This window comes from Solea senegalensis, linkage group LG7 (genome assembly GCF_019176455.1).
Source record: "Solea senegalensis isolate Sse05_10M linkage group LG7, IFAPA_SoseM_1, whole genome shotgun sequence".
NCBI classification, from domain to species: Eukaryota; Metazoa; Chordata; class Actinopteri; order Pleuronectiformes; family Soleidae; genus Solea; species Solea senegalensis.
In genome coordinates this window covers 26,046,290-26,069,872 of record NC_058027.1, presented here as the reverse complement: position 1 = coordinate 26,069,872, position 23,583 = coordinate 26,046,290, and the positions used below count along the sequence as shown (strand labels likewise).

Sequence of the window (23,583 nt, the reverse complement as noted above, 5' to 3'; positions counted from 1 at the left end):
TCTCTGACTGGTGGTGGAGACCTGGAACATGGAAATGAGATTGTGGTCTGCATCAGTGAGTCCCCGCAGGTTGTGTCTCATTGTGTCATTTTTCTGGATTATTGGGCAGAAAACTGTCAAGTGTGAACTAGGCTTAAACAAAATCTGACCCATTACCCCAGCTGACAGATGTCCATCTGGTCCACAGTGTGTGTGTGTGTGTGTGTGTACACTGCAGCTTGAGCAGCACGTATAACGGTCAAAGACACATGTTGTCTATTGCAGCTGTGACTCAACTCCCTTGAGGAAACCGTCTCATTAACCAGACGGACTCACAACCCCATTTAACAAGATCTGTCACACAGAAGCTGTGTGTGTGTCTGTCTGTGTGTGTGTATTTGTATTCATATATTGGTGATGACATTTTTAACCTTTGCCCCACAATTTTAAAAGGCTTTTTCAGGGTTAGGTTAAGGCATTTAGTGGTGACGGTTAAGGTTAGCATTATGTCTTTGATGTGTCCTCACTAAGATATAAAAATAATGGTGCACAATTTCCACTACATGGTCCCGGCGTGACTCGCCTCACCGCGGTTATTTTGCTTTTCCATTAGCGATAGTACCTGGTGCTTTCTTTAGTTCCTGCTCTCACGAGGTTCCAATACTAAAATGTGATGTCAACAGACTGCCGGTCACTGATTGGTCAGAGAGTAGAGGAAGTACTGAACACATCTTTTTAATGAACTGATTGAACTGGGAGACTTAAAAGACCTTAAAACACCCTGCTAATTTTATGCGTACGCTTTAAGTCTTCTTCTGTTTTTGGTTTATGTGAGTGGCAGCGTTTAGAGACGAAAAGATTGTAAATGAGTACGTTTCCGCGTGGATAACACACACAGACGATGACTTTCCTCATTCCTTTAACACCGAGTCATACGCAGCTGTTCACGCCAAGACCCCAAAATTAAAAACATAAACAAACAGCACAGAGAGAACAATTCAAGACGAGACGTTCTTGAACGAAGCCCACTCTTTTAAAGTTGACCGTGCGGGGATTATGCTGCAGAGCCATGCCGTGAAAAACCACTGAAAAAAGAAATCCTGGCAACTTTGCACCACAAACTCCTCGTTTGATATATTTATAACAGGCCTGGCAGTTTCATGTGTCCACTATTTCATGTAAGAAAGTGGGCAAATCTATGGAGGAGGAGGAGGAGGAGGAAGACATAACACTGAACAGATGTTGAGAATATTAAACACTTGAGGAGGGGAAAAAAAAAACGCTGACACAGCGAGACAAGTACTGTGGCTGCGCTACATAAAATCTCTGCAGGAAATTGATTGTTATGAGACATGGACGTCACTTCCATCTGGTTTTAACATACAGTCTGCATCTGGATTTGTTGTACTGCATTAAGATAAAAATAAAAACCTAAAAAAACACAGGTGTAAGTGAACACGGAGCTCTGAGTGCTCACAGAACACTTCCTTCATTTCACTTTTATTCACTGGCTTACTTTGATGATTATTGACTGTGATTGTTTTACAATAAAAGCCCAAGTTTGAAACTTTCCGGTGACTTTGTTTCCATGTCTGAGAAGGTCAAAGGTTTTATCAGTTTTTACATTTGGTTTACACCGATTCCCACATAACGGATCGTCCTGCAGTATATTGACTATCACAGAATCGCCGTATAATTCACTTTTCACAGTTACCTCCCAGTGGCTGAAGACCAGCTGTGGACTGGCCAGTCCACTCGTCCTCTTGCGGATCTCGTCGGCAAACCCGAAACTCTCAGCCACGGGCAGAACGGCCTTGATGATGAACATCTCCGTCCCTTCCTTCATCTCTTCATTGAGGACGCGGCCCTCGCGCTTCCCCAGAACACCGTACACTCGGCCTAAGACAGGAAGAAACACACATGGTGAGCGACGTACAGTAGTGGACTCAAAATTGTAGCCTGACCGACGTGGATCATGTTCTAAAACGGTGGTTTTCAAACTTTTTATACCACCTGAGAAAATATTGATCTCTCTCAGTAATGTGTAAATAGGCCGAGCAATGCTACAGAGCTACAAGAGGAAGCTCACGTACCACAGTTTGAGAACCGTGGGTGTAAAACATTAAGACATATTACCTTTTTTTTCCTTCAAAGAGCTTCAAAATCATTTTTCCAGGGGAACTCAACTCTGCACAAAATTCAAACACTTTCAATGAACGATGAGTATTTAGGCCGATTTTCAAAAACTTCCAAGGACCTTGAATTTTCTTTTGTTATATTCATAAAATTTCAAGGACCTGGGGGAACCTTGAGGCACACAATTCAAGCACTTTCAATGAGCCATGTGTATTTAGGGCAATTTTCAAAAACTTTCAAGGTCCTTGAATATTATTTTCTTGTCATATTCACAAAATTTCAAGGACCTGGAGGAAGCACACAATTTAAGCACTTTCAATGACCCATGTTTATTTAAAAAAAAAGTAATCCCCCACAACTTTTTTTTGTTTTTTCAAATTCAAAAATTTTCAAGGATTTCAAGGACCTGCTGCGTGATCCCTGTTTACACGACCAGTGGATTTTGCTAACTGTGTGCAGAGCAAGGCTATAATAGGGGTTATGCACTAGTTTCAGTTTTTATTCCATTTTGACTTTTTTTTTAAAAAAGACTTAGTTTTCATCAGTTTTTAGAGCGGGTTTGCTAGTTTTTATTTTTTGTAAATGCTTAGTTTTAGTTTTGTTTTTATTAGTTTTAGTGCTAGTTCTTTTGTAATATGGAGTATTCGCCAGGTGCAAGATTCAAAAAGGTCAAAACACCTTACCGTTTTAGATATCTGTTTTTTTTTTTATTTCAGTTAACAATAATAGTATTTCCCAATTTCAGTTTTCATTATTTCGTTAGTTTTCGTTAACTATAATAACCTTGGGACAAGTTTGTGTTTACACGCGTTTGGAGAGAGAAGTTCTAATGGCATTATAATTAACAAAACAACACGGGGAACACTAACACCAACACTACCTACACTATCTCACACAGTTTGAGACACAGAGACTTCCCACATCTATCACACGTCTCTATTACCGCTTTAATTTAGCTTATTAGATGTGCTGAGGTGTGAAAACAAACCTAAAGTGTGTAGATGAGAGGAGTGACTGTCTGAATCTATTCTAATGTAACCACTACAGTACAAACATCAGCATACAAATACGTTATTAACAAAAACCTGACCTCACTTTTGAATCCGCAAAACCTTTCGAAAATGTCTTGCTTTTGATGCATCTAGCTAATTTTTGTAGGGACGCCAAGATTCCAAACGCGCTTGGACCAGTTCGCTCAATTACTTAGGGTGCAAATCCCGACTTTTCTGTTTGTCTTGGTCTATAATATCTTCCCACCAAGTTTCAGGAAAGTCGGTGGAACTAAATTTTGCCCACGTTTTCACCTTAGGGGGCGCGATAGAGCCCTTGAGCAACACATATGTGATATTCCAAAACTTTCAAGGTCCTTGAATTTTCTTTTGTCATATTCACAAAATTCCAAGGACCCGGGGGAACCTTGAAGCACAAAATCCAAGCACTTTCAATGACCCATGTGTATTTTGGGGAATTTTCAAAAACTTTCAAGGTCCTTGAATTTCAAAAATGAAGATTTTTTATCGTGAGATTATTTCACTTTCAATCCTATGTTTGGCCGTGAATTTTGCTTCAGTTTCTGCTTTGTCTTTTAAATTTGTTCTTGTTTGTGTTCTGTTTTTTTGAAAAATGAACACATGTATGTAAACACAATTGCATCAGCAATACAAACGTTTCTACACCATTAACATTTCAGAATCAATATCTTTTTGTCAAATATTAAGTATTAAACTATTTTTAGTCTGGTCTTTCCTCACAGTAACGACCCCCTCGTGGCACATTGTCCCAGACAAAATTGCTTTTCTTAGTTGTTTCCTCCACTGAACCCAAACTAATGGCCCAAATCTCCACAGCTCGAGACGAGAGTCAACATTAACGGCGACGCGGGTCAGACGGACGCAAAAGTCAGGAAAGTTTTGATATTTCTCCAGTGAATGCCTCACTTAGTCAGCCGGCTCTGATCTAACTGACAAAGCAGTTCTTTGTGTAACGAGCTGCCGGGGCTACTAACAAGCCTGGAGATATTGTTTACCCACATGTTAAATGGAATTTCAAGCCTCATTTTCATCCTAATGACTTTCAGAGGACAACAATTTAGGGAGAGTTGTGGGGCATTTGTAAATACTGAGCTCTGCAGACCCATCTTATACTTGTTTTTAGTCGTTAAAATGATTTAAATGCAACAGACTTATATAAATAAATATAACCTGAGTTAATAGACTTTGAGTTTGCACAGCACCGTCTGCTGGAGAACTCACTAATGACTTTACAATGTCAGATGTGTTTCTAGGCTGTAGAGTTAGCGTTTGAAATCCAGAGTTATTTTTATTTAAACACATAAGGTGTGATATTGATATTTTAATTAACAACATCAATCAATACATAGACTTTATGCTTCTTCAGCCATGTTTTTCTTACCCAGCACCTCAGCGGTGGCCATGATCTCACAGGTGTACATGGCAGCCATGAGTCTCTGGGGCTGAGCCTGGAAGGCGTGACGGCAGGCGTCCTTCGTGGCAGCGATCAGCTGACCGGAAACTGGACCGTAGCAGTCGGCCAAGGCAGCGTCTGCCCTCCGTCTGGCCTGGTTCAGACCTGCTGCTGCTGCTGGAGATGCCTCATGAACTTCTGCTAAACCCTCATTAGATATGTCCAGTGGCGAGTCCTGATTCTGAGATGGGGCTGAGGACTGGATGTCCCATCTCTCGATGGAGAAGCAAACCCCCATCAGTGGCTCCTCACACATGGGCCCCGACAGCGTTGCCAGCTGGAAGCCGCTGATGATGCTGCTGTCAAAGTCTCGCAGACCTGCAGCCGGAGCTCCGGCCTCGCCAACTTCACCACCCCGGTTCAGACACTGCCACACTGAGGGTCTCTGGTAGCCCTCAACACTGTTCAGCAGTATGTTTGGACCATACCTGAAAATAAGTACAACAACAACAACATGAAGACTGAGCAGTGTCACTCGAAAGCATCAGAACTGGGTATCACATACAGCCTAGAAGTGCACCTGATGTTTTATAACAATTTTATTAAGTTTCTGCTGCTGGATGCACCCTCTGAATCATTGACACTGAACCTTCAGTGTAAAGAATAAAGAAACATGATTTGGGTAACAATTATCACTATACAACATTGTTATTTTAAATAAAAAGTGAATATTATGACCTTGACGTAAGAATATCCATTACAGGACTGTATCAGTTGGAGCTTGGCGTACCTAATACACTTCCACCTCTGTGTATAATCTAAAGTGAATGTAAATACTTGAAAGCTTCATTAAAATGCTCATTAAATGCACAACACCTTAATTTTATGCTGTTTAATGAACCCGTTTGTCAGCCTGTTCCGAAAAGGAAACCAAACTAAAAATGCTGGTTTTCTCTATGGACGCCGGTGTGGGAGAGTAAGAGATTTACAAAGGTCACATGACTCTGCACTCTGTATGTTGCACGAGAACCATGTCCACGTCTCTGAGGTGAGTGTCATCAGACCTGCGAGGACCAAAAGCCCAGATTCGCTCCACAGCGCTCCTCCACCTCCTCCCCTGCAGCAGGTTCTCCAGCTGGGCCTTCAGTCCGGCGATGGCGTCCATGGTGCCGACACTGATGTCCAGATTCTTCCCCTCCCTCAGGGACAAGTTCATCTGCTCCAGGGTCCGAATCAGCTCTGAGCTCCTCTCCAACAGACTGGTCACCTCTGTCAGAACAAAACCAAATCATCAACGCGGATCCGCTTAAGGAAAATAGAAACGTCTATTTTTGGATTGCTGCGTTTCATTTTTGTGGTTTGTTATTGTTAATTGTTCATGATTAGAGATTTGACCCCAAGCGACAAACAACAGAGGAAGACACTTTAATTAGCTAAGATGGTTGAACACCACTTATGATATAATGATGAGTTAGGTCTTACCTTGTGGCAGCGGAATTGCCCGGACGCCGACAGTGGCAAGTCTGTTAGGGGTGGTGAGGGTCACCAGACCGTTGGGGTCCACATGTAGGTTGTCTGATAAACGGCTCTGTGAGGCCTCTTCTTTCACCTGAGAGAGCGTACGCAAGAAAAGATCACTCAGAGAGCACAGAAGGCTTAGACCTGCGTTTTTTAACACTTTGATCCACTGGACCTAGAAGAACTGTCAGGATCTGTATAGAACTTTAGCTGCTTATAGATACAGTATAACCATCCGACAAAAACATGACAGAATTCATCCTGATCTGTAAACATGTCGCTGAGATATTCACATCTGAACTCTGGTGATCACCTACCGATCATACAAAAAACTGAGACAAAACTTAGAGATAAACGCCTCGGTGGAGGTAACAAGGATGCTGTACTGTTTGAAATTAAAGAGAGAGTAAGAGCCATTTATTTGGCGAAAACAAGCACTTTTTTATGGCGATAACTCAGAAAAACACATGAAAAATACTAGAGCTGCAGCTAACGATTATTTTCATAATCGATTAATCTGTCGATTATTTTTTCGATTAATCGTTTGGTCCATAAAATATCAGAAAACCTTAATTAAAATAAATAATGTCTTGTTTTGTCCACAAACCAAAATGATTGACTTTTAATGACTTCTTTGTTATCCAGAGCAAAAAAAATTAAGAAAATATTCATATTTAAGAAGCTTAAACAATTGAAAAGTAAAGCTTCAAACCGATTCATCGATTATCAAAATAGTTGTAGATTAATTTAGTAATTTCAGCTCTAAAAAAATACCAGAATTCCAGAATTCTCGACCCCTAATGAAATGATTTGATTGGCCTGTTTCTGGAATGACACATGTCTCAGCGACTCACCTGGTGAATGATGGCTACCTTCTGCTGCCTGCCCAGCTCTTCGTTCACCATGTCCACTTTAGGAGGACGCACCACCGTCTCTCTGAATGGAATGATGGGCTCGGACGCGGCGATTTTAATTTTGGCAAACCTGTGAGAGGGCGAGCAAAACAAACTCTCGTTACTCACTGATGCTGGTGACAGTGACTTGTCAAGGACTTTCCAGGAACAATTTCCTCCAATTCAAGGACCGAATGTGCCGACACAGCTTGAGACGGGAAGGGCAACTGGATTTATTGTAGATACTAAATCTACGGTGGATTTTAGGTTTGTTTGTGATATGAATAAAATGACAAAGCTTGATTAAATACAAATCTTGCTTATTGCAGCTTTAATTGTTATTGTTCACTGTGACTGGCTTCAGTTGTCTGATTCCTACTCGTAAGGACATCACCTCCATATTGATTAGTCTGAATTAAAGGCTTTGCTCCGCGACACAGACACAGACGCTTCTCGTCTCTCGAGTGACCCAGTGACCCCGGGTTCACTGGGTCACTGGGTCTAAAAAAAGAACGTCTGTGTTTACGTTTGTTGGGAGAGTGTGTGCGCGCTCGTCTGATCTGGCTCGAGGACAACAGGACAGAGAACTGTCTCTATCAGTGAATAATAGAGTGAAATCACACAGACACTTTACTACCTTCATAAAACCAACACAATTTTCCTTTTTGTGACATAGTAACGGCACAGTTAAGAGACACAGGGCACCGCAGATAAAAGGAATTTCCTGTTTTAGTGAAGACGACGACGACCACATGCAAATTTAACAACAAAAACTATTCTTATCTGGACTTTATCATTATCATCATAATCCTGTTTTTCAAACCAGTTTTTAACACGTAAAACCTATTGAAATTCAAACTCTTTCAAGGATTTGAAGCCTCTGTTAATTGCCCCACAGGGGGTCATTTTTCTTGCACTGTTTGGCCTAAAAAAAACAAAACCTGAAACATAAGATATAATAATTCCAGCGATCATGACTGCAAGAATCAAACTATTAACTATTACATCGTGAAAGCGCAGCATGACGTCATACTGGAGTGTCAGGCCAAAGTAAGTCAAGCGCCGCCTGCTGGCAGCACAGCTGATTTTGGTCCAAAAATAAAATTATGATGGGTGCTCTTAAACGTTGTCCACAGAGCAAAACTAATCAGTTTTAATGATTCTTTGGAGCAAACAAACCAGAGAATATTCACATTTAAGAAGCTGTAAAATCAGGGTTTCTTTCACTCAAATAGATTTGATTCATCGATGAATCCTTGCAGCCCCAGTGACCTTTTAACTGACAGGACGTGTGCGTGAAAGAGCCGATAAGAGTCACCCTTTCGCTCTAAACTGCCCTGTGATTGGTCAAATTCTTCTGTCAGGTCTAGAGGATATACAGATGTCCGGTTCTCTCTCACTTCACTTGACTTAGATTATGCTGACAGGTTATATATGTTGCCGACATCAGCTTTAACACCCAATGCTGAGCGTATTTACTGGGCAGTGCTTTCATTTAAAGCTGCCAGACAGGCTGCTGTTTAATAAAAGTGTCCTGAATGAAGCCCCATTGATGTTGTTGTTGTGGAAAAAGCTGACAAAAAGGTCATCCATCTTCTGAGTCTCCACTTAATTTGTCAGGACGATGAAAACAAATCTGTCCTTGTGATAATTCTGTATCAATCGATGTCTGTCAGTGAGCTCATGTTGTGCTTCTGAGAAGGGCAACAGTTACACCGACAGAGCGAGACAGCAGTCAATATGTGATGATAAGCCAGATAATGATGCCGCTGCGAACGCAAACAAATCACTTCACGCGCAGATCTGAGCCGCTCAATTTAGGAGCAAACAATTTATGCAACCAACACACACACACACACACACAACTGATCACAACGTCATCAGCCAATCACACAGCAGCACTTCAGCGTACTGAGGCACGTAGACATTGTTATTTCCACCTGTAGACGAAGGAAGGGTAAAACACACACGCAGACGTCTCACACACACACACACTGACCTCTCTCGGAGGTCGTCCAGGCAGCGTTGTAGATGAACCTCACCGGCAGTGACCAGGACGTGTTCTCCTGTTTCCTGGATCAGAACCTCGGCACAGGGGTCGGCCTGGTTCAACAAACGCATCCCACGCACCAGCTTTGGCATCTCACCTGGTCATGAAATGCACAGGAGGTCATTCCTGCCACTAGGGGTCGATCTCTCCCTCTCTCTCGTCCAAAACAATAACAAAAAAACCCTAGCTCAACGACGTCGAGGAGCAGCGTGGGATAATGAGCTTCAGCTCACTTCCTGATTAAGTGACTGATCCTCTTGCGGCACTACTCGGGTCTACTCCACTCCGTTTGGTATCAGTCACATGACTTCATAGCTACACAACACAAACACAAACTAGTGACTTGTAAAGCAGCTGTTTTTGGGTGTAAATGAATCATTAGAATCAGTCGATTAAAAAAAGATTCGTTCACAGTCGTTCACAGAACCTCGTCAGTAGAAGTAGAGTAGTACAAGTAGTCCGCAGCCCTTCTTGGACTCGATGTCTGTTTTCGTTGGTGACTGGCTAGAATCTGTATCATAGCCAACTTGCATTAGCCGTCAAAGTCATCGCTTTTCGTTTTTTTCTGGGGTTTGACATGTGTGCTCTGCTGCGGTCAGGTTTTTGAAATTTGGACCTTGACGTTTTATTTTAATTACAGTTTTGTTTCACTGATTTGTTGCTGTGAGTCACCGCTAACGGAGCCAAAAACAGACGAACATTACATACGTTAGCAAAACAAAGGTTAAAATGACAAAAACATGTCACTGGTGCTGCAAATAAACAAGACTTTCATTGTTTTAGTTGAGAAGCTTTGAGCAGAGGGACATCACGTGGCGGATCGATGGATTTGGACAAATCTAAAGACTTGGAGGGAATAAGTTCTACTCTGTGACAGTCGAGTAGCGGTAGTTAAAACATTAGTGGAACTTTACAGCATTAAAAACAACTCCTCGACCCACTTGGATGTTTGGGTTCTATGGCGACCCGTACGATGGGCGTGGCCTCAAAGTTGAGCGGAGCGAAGGACGGGCAGGCAGCGGACGTAGAGAGAGTGGCCGACTTCAAGACAAAGTCCTCCAGACCTCCAAGACCTGCGGGAAAACACAAGAGAACAACGGATAATGAATTCCTCTGGGACCAGAGGAGTTTGAGTCCCGTTATTCCCGTATACCACACCACACCACACCAGCGCCATACAAGCATCTCCGGCTGGTATCAAGACAGTTACAGTGACAGGTAGTCACACGAAACAAGCTGCAGCTCTAACTGCAACCAGGGACAGATTTTATCCGCTTTACAAAAGGAAAAACCACCCAGTTCTACGATATCTTTTTAACAACACGGCTGCCACTTTATTTCACTGTTATCTCACCTTTTCCCGACAGCAATGTGTCACTTTATTACATGCCCACTCTCCCACACCAAATTCCATGGAGAAAATCAGTGGTTTTACCTCCCAGGGACACAGGAGCTGCTGGTCCAACGCTGCCTTGTTTGGCAAGTTTGAGTCACTAAGGTGAAACAAAGGATTCCAAACACCGGAGTCACAAAATCAACGGTGTGAACTTATTGACTGAGGCAGAAGTGGATCAGCACATGTGCTGTGATGTAGAATTGCTGATTTTCTCCATGGACTTTGGTTTGGGAGAGTGAGTGGTTTATTAACTCACAGTAAAAGGATGGACACTAAAATACCAAACAAAGAATCTAATGAATCTAAATACAGAGTTAAGTGAAATAACATTGACTAAGCAGTGACACAGACGGAGCTGAAGAGCTTGTTAGAGACTTTTTCAATTGGATTTTGAAGTTACTGATAAGACGAAGTTAGTGGAGCTGTGGCTTTGACAGAGAGGGAGGTCTCACTGCCCAGAGGCAGAGCCATGAATGAATACATTACATCTGCTAGAATAGTCCTTGTGGATTTTTACAGAGTTTACAGAACCGGGGGTGTGTTTACATCCACGCTGCAGTTACTGCACAATGCATCTCCACGCGGTGGAACGTTCTCACACGACAACGCCACGACATGTCGCCGAATTCAAAGCAAGTTCATAATGAAGGCAAGAAGAGGAGCAACATGTTGTCAAAGGTTTTATACAAACCACCTGAGCAAATACTGAGCTCTGGAAAACAAACATTTCACAGAAGGCAGATTTTTTCCTTATAAGATCATGTACTTTTTCTTTTTTTTCACTGTTTTACTCAGTACAGCAAACTGAAACTTTTAAGATTCCTAAACATAAAGGGGTGGAGCTTTCTTTTCTCAATTTACCTTCATTTGGTTTCACACTACGCAACTTTTTAAATCCATCAACAGTGTACAGTTCACACCACAACTTTCTAAGTTGTAACAATGTTGTGTAGTTCCCACTACGTGACTTTCTAAATCGTAGCAAGACTTCAGTTCACACTACGTGACTTTCTAAATCGTAGCAAGACTTCAGTTCACACTACGTGACTTTCTAAATCGTAGCAAGACTTCAGTTCACACTATGTGACTTTCTAAATCTTAGCAACACTGCAGTTCACACTACATGACTTTCTAAATCATAGCGACACTACAGTTCACACTACATGACTTTTTAAATTGTATCAACCCTGTGCAGTTCAAACTATGTGACTTTCTAAATTGTAGCAACACTGCAGTTCACACTACGTGACTTTCTAAATCATAGCAACACTACAGTTCACACTACGTGACTTTCTAAATCATAGCAACACTACAGTTCACACTACGTGACTTTCTAAATCCTTAGCAACCACTTTCACAATCATACAGCTTCAGTTCACACTACGTGATTTTCTAAATCGTATACACTGCAGTTCACACTAACTTTCTAAATCTTAGCAACACTGCAGTTCACACTACATGACTTTCTAAATCATAGCGACACTACAGTTCACACTACATGACTTTTTAAATTGTATCAACCCTGTGCAGTTCAAACTATGTGACTTTCTAAATTGTAGCAACACTGCAGTTCACACTACGTGACTTTCTAAATCATAGCAACACTACAGTTCACACTACGTGACTTTCTAAATCATAGCAACACTACAGTTCACACTACGTGACTTTCAAAATCGTAGCAACACTACAGTTCACACTATGTGACTTTCAAATCGTAGCAACACTGCAGTTCACACTGAATAATGAGTTTGGACGTGTGCTGGAGTAGGATGTGGGTTCAGTGGAAGGAGGCTGCATCGCTGATCTGCTTTAAAGTGTGTTTTCATGTATAGGGTGATGTTGCCCATGTTGAAATAGTATAACTGTGTTGGTTTTTGGAGGATTTCTTGTTACTGCATGTTTATTTTCCATTCCCGTGCTCTGCCTGTGGAACCACAACAGAGATGAGCCTCAGGCTTGTTTGTACCATCATGACTATGGTGAAACAATGACTCAACTGCAAGGACTGCTCTGTTTCTTGGGCCAGCTGTGTAAATGATAGGTACTGCTGCAAGTTTGCGGTTAGTCAGCAGTTTACATTTGCTGCCGAGAAGAAGCCATGCTGTTTGTCAGAGACCTACTGTGGGTTTAAAGGGATAGTTCAAGGTTTGTTTGTATGAGGTCATGTAACCGCACACTGAAACCGCTCATTCCCCACACCAAAGTCCACAGGGTTAATTAACAATTCCACATCATAGCACACAGGAGTTGTTCACCCACCACTGCCTCCATCACAGAGTTAAAATGTGTTACGTATTTGGATTTAACTCGGCGACACAAACTTACCAAATAAGGCAGTATTAGATCAACTGCTCCAGTGTCTTTGCGAGCTAAAACACAGACTTTCTCTTTGGACTTTGGTTTTCAGCCTTTTCCAACAGAGCACATACATTTGAGTTGCTTGAAAGAAAAAACAAATGGCAGTACACAGGAGCTGTTGACCCACTGCTGCCTCCATCAGGGAGTCTGAATGTGTTATTTTGAGACTTTGATGTGTGAAATACTTTGTTTGAATCTCCCTGAGTGATAAATATTTATCAGATGAGGCAGATGTGGAGCAGCAGCACCAGTGCCCAGTGAGCTAAAAACGCCGACTTTCCTCTATGGGCTTTGGTGTGGAGAGTGAGCACTTGTCAGCCTTTTACTACAGAAGAGAGAATAACTTCTAAATGACACAAATGGTGCAGCTGTGGACCGGACCAGCAGCTCCTGTGTCCATCCAGCTAAAATGCGTTGGGATCTGCCTGAAGCTGGTAGCTGAAGTGTCCAGAATGATTGACTATTGATCGATTACTAAATGAATCTTTGTTTTTTATTATCAAAACAAGCGGTTTTATTTTTCAGTCCCTGAAACGGAGGCATTTTGGTTGGTGGACAAATCCGGATCAAAAACAGGAGGAACATCGTCGTTTTAAGGACCAAACCATTAGTCAATGCATCGAGAAAACAATCGACAGATTAATCAGTTGTGAAACTCCCTCTCATCACACCACCACTAATCACTCCTATCCTTTCCTCTAACTTTGTCTCAAACATCAATTAGTTCTGATGTGATGAAAAGATTAAGTTGCTCAACCCATAAGGGGCTGAAACGCTGATCTTTATTCAATCCCACTGGGCTTCTTCATCCTTTACAAACTCCACAGTTCTCATGACAGAGTTGGAAAAGCACATTTTTCCATCTTTGTTTGACTGATATCACTTCATCTCGCGCACAGTTTGCAAACCGGGATCGCACAAACACACACGCGGGGGCTCAGGGCCCGGTCGACTGTCGGAGCAGATGCGTGTAACTCGACGCTGTAATTACTCGAAGGTGATTCGATCCCCGGGGGCCCTCGGATCCGACAGAGAGCGGTGAAACCCGAGGAAGGGAAACGTGAACTGGGAGGAACTCGGAGGAGGCCGCGAGTGCCGCACACAGACGCAGAACAGACTTCATCTGAACTCTCTGCAGATATTAACACATCATCCTTTGAAACGAGAACACACGCACACATGCTCTCATCCATGCCTGGCTAACCTGCAGGAAATCATGGCCAGAGGCAGACATGCAATGACTCCAGCACAAAAGGAATATTTGACTCAATTAGACGTCGTTCCTGATAGTTTTCGCAGATCATCTCAACTGTATTCACATCTGCTTCACTGTCTGGAGGCTAAATTACACCCGCCCAAAAAAACCCCAAGGGGCTACGTTCACATGTTTGATTTTTATATTAAATTTGGTCTGAAAACAAAGGCAAGAGTGAATTTGCAGGTTACTCCATGCGTCTCTTCTATTCACTTCACTGCAAAACAACTTGCTGAACCATGGCCCCCTTGGTGGAGGGAACATCGGAGCAACAAGGTTTCTCACTCTTAAGAAACCTCGGACAGAAAATATGAACCAGGGCGAAGTTACAGTCTAAGAATGTCCACTAATTAGCTGCACAGAGAGTTTTCTAACACGTTAACATGTGTTATCACAACCAACCCCGGTGGAATTTAAATTCAAGGGAAAAAGTTTAGAATAAAGAAAGAATCCTCACAAATTAACATGTTCTGCTGAATATAGAACTATAATGAGGGAGGCCAAGATGAAGGGCAGCGAGAAACTGACACAGGATGCAATGTATCGTATGACTCAATCTGTTAAAAAAAAAACAACAAGAAAATGTGAACTAAGAAATGTATCGTGACGAAAAACAGCAGTGACTGAACGTCTTACAATTATTATTTTAGTTGTTTCAGTTTTAATGATTTCTTTGTGATATGGAGCAACAAACCTGGAAAACAGATTCACATTTAAGAAGCTTAAACACAGTTTGTATTTACAAACTTTCAAGGACTTCAAGGACCCCCTCCTTTCGAAGCAGAGAAGACTGCACATAGTAATCATTCAAATTTGGCTAAATGGTTGTGATTTAACGAGTTACGTGGAGCAAACAAAAGGTAGATAAGGAGACAGGTTTTGGTGTCCATGAGGACTGCTGGTCCTGAGAAGGTCAATAGTTATACTATAATACTTATAACACTGAAGAAGTAACAAATACAAGGACACACACACACACACACCAGGGACCAAACCTGGTTATGTCCGACTGCAGAGCTAAGAAATGACTCAAGCCTGAAGACATTTCCTCCAACCACAAGTACAGTTGGCTGTGACTCTGGTTATATAAAGATTTTTTTTTTTCTTTATGCCCCCAGTCCCCTCTTCTTCCTGGGTTTGCACTTCTGCTACACACTACACTTACATTACACACATATTACATTTTAAACATGCATTTGAAAATAAAAGATTGTCAAAATTAGTCAAATTTGTTTGGGGACTAGGGAGGGGAATCAGCATCGGCTAGTATCGGTATCGGTATACGATCCAAAAATCCAATATAAATCGCAGGTGATTTCCACTGTAAAAATGTCGAAAACCATTTTTAGCCGAGTCATGTTTGGGCTTTTCATTTGTTCTACTGCTTAACAAATATTGTTTTTCTTTGTCTTTGAAATGACTCCGCACAGATGTGTCGTCAATAGCTTCATATGTTCATAAACGGTCTAAAATGACGGTATCGGAATAATATCGATACTCCAGTTTTTGATATTTGACACAAAAGAGTGGTATCTTCCCTCTTCTGAATACACGGACAGGTCGTCAGATGAGTCTTTTATGACTGAACTGAATGTTTGTTGTCCTGTGTTGTTTCAAAGCTCTGCGAACATACGGTAACCTGAGCAGGTGGCAGGTGAGTCTGAGACGGTAAAAGGCCGGTCACTCATCGACCATGATGAGATGATGGGGGACAGGTGGCAGCTTGTTGCGAGTGTGGACTTTAGCTGTTATTCCTCCTCCTACTCCTCCTCCTCCTCCTTTTTTACTCCTGCTGAACTGACCTGCTTCTTCAGCATCAACTGTATAAAGTTTTCCAGCACCAAAAAGCAACGTCTGCTCTTTATGTGTGCATCATATCCATATTTTACTCAATATAAGAAAACCTCTGCACCATAAACACAAACTGTGTGTGTGTGTGTGTGTGTGTGTATATATACACGTATATATATATATACACGTATATATATATATACGTGTGTGTATATGTATATATATACACGTATATATATACATACATATACACACATACATATATACACACACACACACACATATATATATATATACATACATACATATACATATATATACATACATATAGATGCCATTAGAGGGTAGAGAAGAGATGTTTCCTTCTAGCTTTGGGTAAATTTTAAAGAAACATTTTAAATTAAATTTGAGCAACATTGAACTCTTTTGAAGCTGATGCCTGCAGAATGGCTACCTTTTTTTAAATTTAATTTGCATGTTATTAAAATACTAACATTTTGGGAGCTTTTGTAGACACACTCACTTTATTTTTGTCTGCTTATTTCACTTATTCCAGATAATCTTATCTTCCTTTAATGCTTAATTCTACTCTTTTAGTGTAATTTTAGCTACTTTTAGTCGACTTCAGTGTTTCTTTCATCGACGACGATGTTTCCAGACAGTTTTGTCCCATTTAATGTAATTTTATTGGCTCGATACGATACAATAAATGGCCCACGATACCAATCATATAGCAATATGTCTCCATATCTGTCGAACTGAAGAAAACAAAACTGTGTCTGTGAAAAGTTAAAAGTGCAGACCTTCTCTATTGACTCACAACACAGAGAACAAAGAGCGTAAAGTCTATGTATTGAACGTGCATCTGCTAGCGTAGCTTTCTACACCATTATCACCGCTTCTTCAGCCGAGTAACTTCCACCAAAGTTTCCCTCATTAACTTGTCGCATGTGATTGAAACTAAGTAGGAAGTGTTTACTTAAGCGTATCGGTTATCATATTGCACGAGGACGGATGACAACAATTCACCAATTGATTTGCCCCACCCCCACCCGTGTGTGTGTGTGAGTCTTTGTCTATGAGGGGAGTTGATTTAGTTGACGTTGTGCTGCAGTTTTCTGCATGAAAAGTGCTATTAAGTCTAATTAAGACGCATTGTTCCCTCTCAAAGAACTTCAACTAGTATTGATCAGTAAAGCAAATAAAATTCCGCCTACTGTACCTTTAAGAATACATTTTGTGAGACACACAGTCGTCAGTCTTGCCAGGTCTGAAAGGAAATCTGTAGTCTGGCAATAAAATGGTAGACGTAGGAGATCGCTGTGAAGTGTTTTTTTCCTCAAGTCTTAAAATAGCCCCAAATCCCAATGGTACAATAGCCAAGAGATCAACAAGAGGTTGATAGTGGAGCTGAAGTGGAAAATACGGGCATTTTAAGGCATTGAGATTAATTGCATTGGCTCTGTGTAGCTTTCATAGAGGAAAAACAGGAAGTTTCTCCTCTCAGCCTGATCATCTCTCCATCTCTCTCCCCTTTACCTTGCACAGAAACACACATGTTAAAGCAGTTAGCGTGTTTACTCCACAACGTGATGGAAAAACCTCTGGTCAGTGCTGATGTATCGACTCATCGCCAATTTAGGTGTTTTGGACTTTGAAACCGGATTCTTTGAAACAAAATGTTCCTCGCGGTCATTTATGTTGTCCACTCGCTGACATCTCACCACACTTTCTCGGCGAAGCGCCAAGATTGTTAGCATAATAGCTCTCGCATTACCACCAAGTTTTCTCAAGCCGCCACATTTCAATTGGAACAGCGGTGCATGTACATACTGTAGGTTTCCACTACAACTGAGAACTGGACCAAGGACTTTTATTGTTAAATAGAATGATTTAAATTATTAACCCCCTTATGATTCATTTAGATTTGATGGCTGTAGAATTGTCAAAAAAATGTTCAGCGAGTGAGTTTCTTCTGACGCTTTTTCCAAGATAACTTTCACTTTCAACCCCCATGATCGGAGGCCAACTCCACCCAAAACCTGATTCTGAGAAAATGTCAAGAGTGGGCAGGGAGCAAGAGAGTACGAGGGGTGGAGAAGCAGAGGCGACGCACACAATGTGTGCCTTAATTGTTTGACGTCAATGACTTTTCTCCACCATTTTGAAATGTTTTTATATTACAGATGGCGGAGGGGTCGACCAGAAGAGGACAGGTAACGATGAAAGAGCATACGAGTAACAAAAGGCCACAGAGACATCAAATACACATTTTTTTAACAAAATATGTGTGATTCAAATACTTAAAATGGCCAAGATTTGGACCTTTTTGGACAATTTATACTGGTTTGCGCCTAAAAAAAGTGGTTTTGGGGTTTTTAAAGTTACCCTTTAAGAGAGCTTGTATTCAAACTGTGGGGAGATGCCACTGGCGGTATGACATTTTGCTTACTTGCATTACTTCTTGGGAAATCTATTCTATGGATGCATTCAAGTAAAACTTGCAAGCTTCCGGATGAGGTCGCGCAGACACGTGAAGTGCAAATGTGACCGTTTTTGGCAAATATCTGGTTCTCTTTAGAATGTGCATAATCGGGATGACACTTTAAAATGGGCCGTGTCATAAATAACAAATATGGCCCAAATACCTTCAAACAAACTTGGGCCATCTTTGGTTAAGAAATGAGCCTAAAGAGGCAGATTTTTGTTGACTTTTGAAAGAATAAATTGGGGCACAATTGACACTGGCTAATGTGGATGTGAGGCTCAAGTCTTTTCAAGCTCACTTTTGACTGACGTGTGGTGATGCAGTGGCCAGCTTGAGGCCCGGATCTGGCAAACAGGAGCAGACCGCCCAAGTGCCATCATTCCATGTGGTATGTGTGGACCAGATGGGCCTGGATGTGGGCCACAAAAATGTTGCTATCTGGGCGTGAACAACACGGGGAGTCTCTGAGTTAACGGGTCGCGAATATGTCGCGGAAGTGCTCCTCTCATGAACACGGTAAAGGACCACGTTTGATCGTACCATATTCTTATAGAGGGTCAAGTGGTTCTGACGGGACTTTATACTACAAGGGCCTATAAACTCGAGGATGTTTTAAGGTGAACCTGAATTTAGGAGTTTTGTATCGCATCTGCTTTTGATCCACAAGGAACCGGCGTTTTGAGAGGCATACAACAATACTAACAAAACCCAGTGTAAAAAAAAAACCTCACAACACCACACTTTCTTTTTAGTGTGCACAACGAATACGCAATTTTGGGATGTCAGTTTTACGCGAGTGCTCCAAGTAGTCTTCTCCATTTTTTGGTGTATTTATGAGCCATGTATCGTGTCATTCTGGCAGGTTTGGTGTGGATGAAACATTTTCTTTGAAAACGATGCCATGTTTACGGAAAACTTTTTAAGTCTGAAAAAGAAAAAAAAAAAGTATGCAGCGCTCACATGTGCCGTTTCCGTGTGAATACACAGTGAAGGACTGTGATGTAACCTCAGCACTCTCATGTATATTTACATTGGTAATATGCCTTTCCTGACAGTTTGCTCATCTGAGAGTTACATGTTCGACCTTTGATCTCTTAAAAGTGAATGGCAACCATTCAGTTATGGCAGCTGCAACCAGCGGCGTGTTTATATACGCGGCCCAGCCCCGCGTATGAAAGGGAGTTCTGTTCTGAACGAGAAATCTGGTCATATTGTTTCCACTAAATCAGAGATTCAGGAAGCCGGGCTGACTTTGTGCCTCATTGGTGGATGTAATCGAGGATGTCTGACTGTCACATACAGGAAGCGTCGCCGAGCCAAATGTATGGCAAGAATTACCCTGTGCTTTCTGTCATTTTATCAAAATAATAAAATAAAACAAAAACGTGCTGCAGTGGTGGAAACAAAGCAGATTGAAAAGCAATAAATATAGTGCGGGGCTGGAAATTGTTAAATGTTCTTTTTTGGATCGTGTTTTATTAGGTACAAGGCCAGACTCTTGGAAATCTGCTCCCTTTTAATGTCCTATGGAATTTCCCCAGCACTGGAAAGTCCCAGTTAAGCAGTTAAGCCTGAGAGAGCATTGTGTGTGTGTGTGTGTGTGTGTGTGTGTGTGTACATGCAGCCTAGATGTGAGCATACTGTGAATTGCACGGGTAAACCACATATACTATTACTGCTGGGGTGTTATTGGCGAAAACTACATCATAATCTATGCGACTGCATTATGTCACATAGAGTGCAGTAATTTAGACACTTGTTACAAATGTTTAACACGTTTTGTTTTTTCCAGGTCCTACAAGGCTCTGCAGCAATAACCATCATGCAGTTAATAAGAGCTGCACCGAGTTTCTGTTGACATGTCGCTGCATGCTCGCTGGAAAGAAGCCCCTGATTACAGGTGTGTACACGAGTAAATGACTATTTAATACATAGATATAAGAAAAGGGCCAGCCAACCCGACCCAAAACTGTTTATAAAGCTAAAAAAAATTGGCTATTTGCCATTCGTCTGTCATGAGCTGTTCTGACTCAACACACCAGACTTAACACCTTCAGGGTGGTAGATGTTAAATATGTACAACAGTGGCCTTTAGTGTTTAAAAGTGTTTAGTTTTTAGTGTTTTTTATAAACATTTCATCTTTTTGGTTGATGTTTGGGGAATAACCACTGATGTGATAATTAAGGACTGTAAAACTTTAGAAGTGAAAAAGCAGAGAGACGACCTCAGGTAAAGTTCCCTGTTAACTTTAATATCTTGCTTAGCTAATAAAGGACTATTATTACCACTACTAAGTTTGTAAGGCATTCTTCTGAGGTGGAATCCTGCAGCTCGGGAACGGTGGGTGAGGGAAAACCGTGGGATTTAAGGGTCAGATATATTCAGGTTTGTCGGGTTCTGCGATATATTTCTCAACAGTCTTGGATTTAAAGCACACGGCCAACATGGCGGCACAAACAAACCGAGTCACCTGATGTCGAAAGCGCGACTTGCAGGACGACGAGCTGATGCTAGCCGTCGGGGTTAAAAACATTCAATGTTATTGGACACTGAAGTACCTGGAGAGAACATGCACACCCCACGCAGGTCAAACCGGGATTCTATGTAGCCACTAATCCTCTGTGTGGCCCAACACAAGCTCACATTATAGATAAAACCAGAATTGTACTTTATATCCTCTCTGGATCACACTTTAGTGGCATAAATGGGAAATAAATGACACTGTGGGAGAAGCTACAACGAAATAAGATTTGATTTTACTGGCAGTCGTTATCATAAGTGAATGAATTCCACTGTCCTCCACAGAAATGTCTCCTGTCCTCCTCGTGTGCCGTCTTTCCGTTGGCAACTGTGTCAAAGTGTTTATTGGAGGCAGTTTCATTATTTAACTAGCACAGAATTCCCTGCTCTGTGTGACTGGAGTCTGTATCAGTTACAGTCTCCCTCTCCAGAACGAGTGAGAGCAGCAAACACACAGTTTCACTCCCTACTCACGCCATCTATTGGCTGCGAGAGGGCCGCCAGGCTGCCTGCACCACGCGGCTCAGACAAAGAGCCGTGGCAGCCGGCCAGCGGTGCTCACACTCGACAGTAGAGAACAAAGAGGGAGAGGGTGCCATGAAGACGCTTATTATGGCCTGTCGCTCTGAGGAGTGTGATGCCGTGGGACGAGGAGGTCATGCACACCCTGAATCACTGCTAAAGGAGGAGGCGACTGCTGAACGCGGGGGTAAAACGGCGGCGGTGTGCTGGAAAAGTAGGTTGGCGGTCAAACGCTGAAGGACTGTGCCGCCACGCTCTATAAACACCTGCTGAGAGTCAACAGCCAGATGAAGATGTCTTCCCCTCTGCCCTTTTTCCTGTGCTCGGTCTCTCTCTCTTCAACGTCTATATAGGCCAGTGACTTTCTAACTTTACACAGCTCAGGGTTGACCCACCTACAGCTCTCTCCGGCAGTTTCCCTCCACTGTTGAGGAAACAGCACTCGCATCTTCTCTGTCTGAACTGGGGCCGCGCGATAAATGGTTAAAGAAAATCTCGATTCACAACTGCACGTGATCTCATTTCTAAACGAGAGTTTACGAGCAGCGGTGGCGCCGAGTGAGTGCGGCACAGAACGCGGGAGAAAGTGTGCGCTAAGGGGAAATAAATACAAAATGGATGGTGATGAAAACCCAGGTTTTAGTGGAGAGAATCCACAATCCTCTGTTAAATGATGAGATTATAGACATTTCCTTTGCTAAATGCTGGAGATTAACGGACGTTTTCAGGATTGTTCAGTCTTTTTAACGAATCTACACTTCGGTTGGATTCTTGCGCCTCTTCCTGTGATGTCACAAGTCAATAATAATAATACAATACAATAATAATAACAATAAGCCCATTATGCAGGGCCATGTTCAAGCACTTTACTTGAACGCCTAATTGAATGTGTGCAATAAACATTTCGATTTGTGAAAATATCGGGCCAGAGAATCGTGATCTCAATTCTAAGCAAAAAAATAGAGAGAATATCGACCCAAGCCACGTCCTGGATTTTACATCAGATTATGACTACGGCAAAAAGGACAAAAGTTATCTGCCCATTAACAATTCATGAACACACAGGCACCCACAGATATACAAGATTTGCAATAATAATAATAACTATTTTACTTCCTGCTGCCCATCTTTCAAGCCAGCTGTGCCAAACACACAACCAGCGCCGTGTTTCCTGCCAGTGCCAAAGAACAAAGTCAACATTTCAGGAGACTAAGAGCAGATGCAGACAAATCTAGATCAGCGAGAGTAGATAGACCGAGTCAGAGAGAGAGAGTGAAGGAGGAGGAAAAAAAAAGAAGGGAAGCAAGAGCACGAGACACCAGGGAGGAGGTGGTCAATAAATTTCCGAGGGGAGAGAGGAGAACTGATGAGGTGGAGAATGCTTCATGGCTGTGGGATCCCAGTAGGGCTCGGGCCAGGACTGGAAACTGTGTCAAGGACGACTGAGAAACAGACGGATGAGTCGCGAGCGTCAGAAAACTTACTGCTACACATGAACACACACACACACACACAGGTCAGAATCCCATCAGACATAACCTCCAAAGGCTCGACTCAATTTCTGCTCTCAAAGTCACTTCATGACTGGTTTAGAAAAATCTATCTGTCACTAGCAGCATTTTTACTCAACTAACACGAGTCAGTGTGTGAGACAACAAATGCAACATGTCCTTCAGACAAGACTTAAAGCTGGGGTAGGCAATATACGTAAATATATATACACACACATATATGTGTGTATATATATATATATATATATATACATATATACATACATATATATGTATATATATATATATATATATATATATATATATACATATATATATATATATATGTATATATATATATATCTATATATATATAGATATATATATAGTAATTCCATAGCAACCATTCATCACATTTTAAATCAAAATACATGGGAGAGAACTTGACATCTGCTCCTCTCTGAGACTCTGTTTCCAACCTTGGGGAAATGTAGCCTGTGGTGGGAGACTTTGACAATTACAGGGCTGTTTAGAGGGAGAGGGCGCCTCCTATTGGCTGTTCTATTAGTAGCTGCATATCCACATACCTACAGTGTAAAAAAAAATCACTATGCCAGCATTAATAAAAAACTGTAAAGCTAACCTAAAAAAAAACAACAAAGAAAAATAAGAAAAACAAAAGCCTTTAGAGGGCACAGACACGTTGTCATCTGTGTTTTACACCTGAATTTTTTACATTTTGATCCACTGGATCTGATATCT

General features: G+C 41.8%; 1 protein-coding gene across 1 annotated transcript in view; it reads right to left on the bottom strand.

Annotated features, from left to right (window-relative positions):
- Positions 1-23,583, bottom strand: part of efl1 (elongation factor like GTPase 1) — a 49,935-nt gene that overhangs the window by 5,409 nt on the left and 20,943 nt on the right. Inside the window, exons 15-21 of the mRNA XM_044030911.1 lie at positions 9,942-10,073; positions 8,950-9,097; positions 6,912-7,041; positions 6,022-6,148; positions 5,604-5,808; positions 4,528-5,027; positions 1,694-1,878 (exon numbers count right to left, since the gene is read on the bottom strand). Of these exons, the coding sequence (XP_043886846.1) occupies positions 1,694-1,878; positions 4,528-5,027; positions 5,604-5,808; positions 6,022-6,148; positions 6,912-7,041; positions 8,950-9,097; positions 9,942-10,073 (1,427 nt within the window). The remainder of the gene's footprint in view (positions 1-1,693; positions 1,879-4,527; positions 5,028-5,603; positions 5,809-6,021; positions 6,149-6,911; positions 7,042-8,949; positions 9,098-9,941; positions 10,074-23,583) is intronic.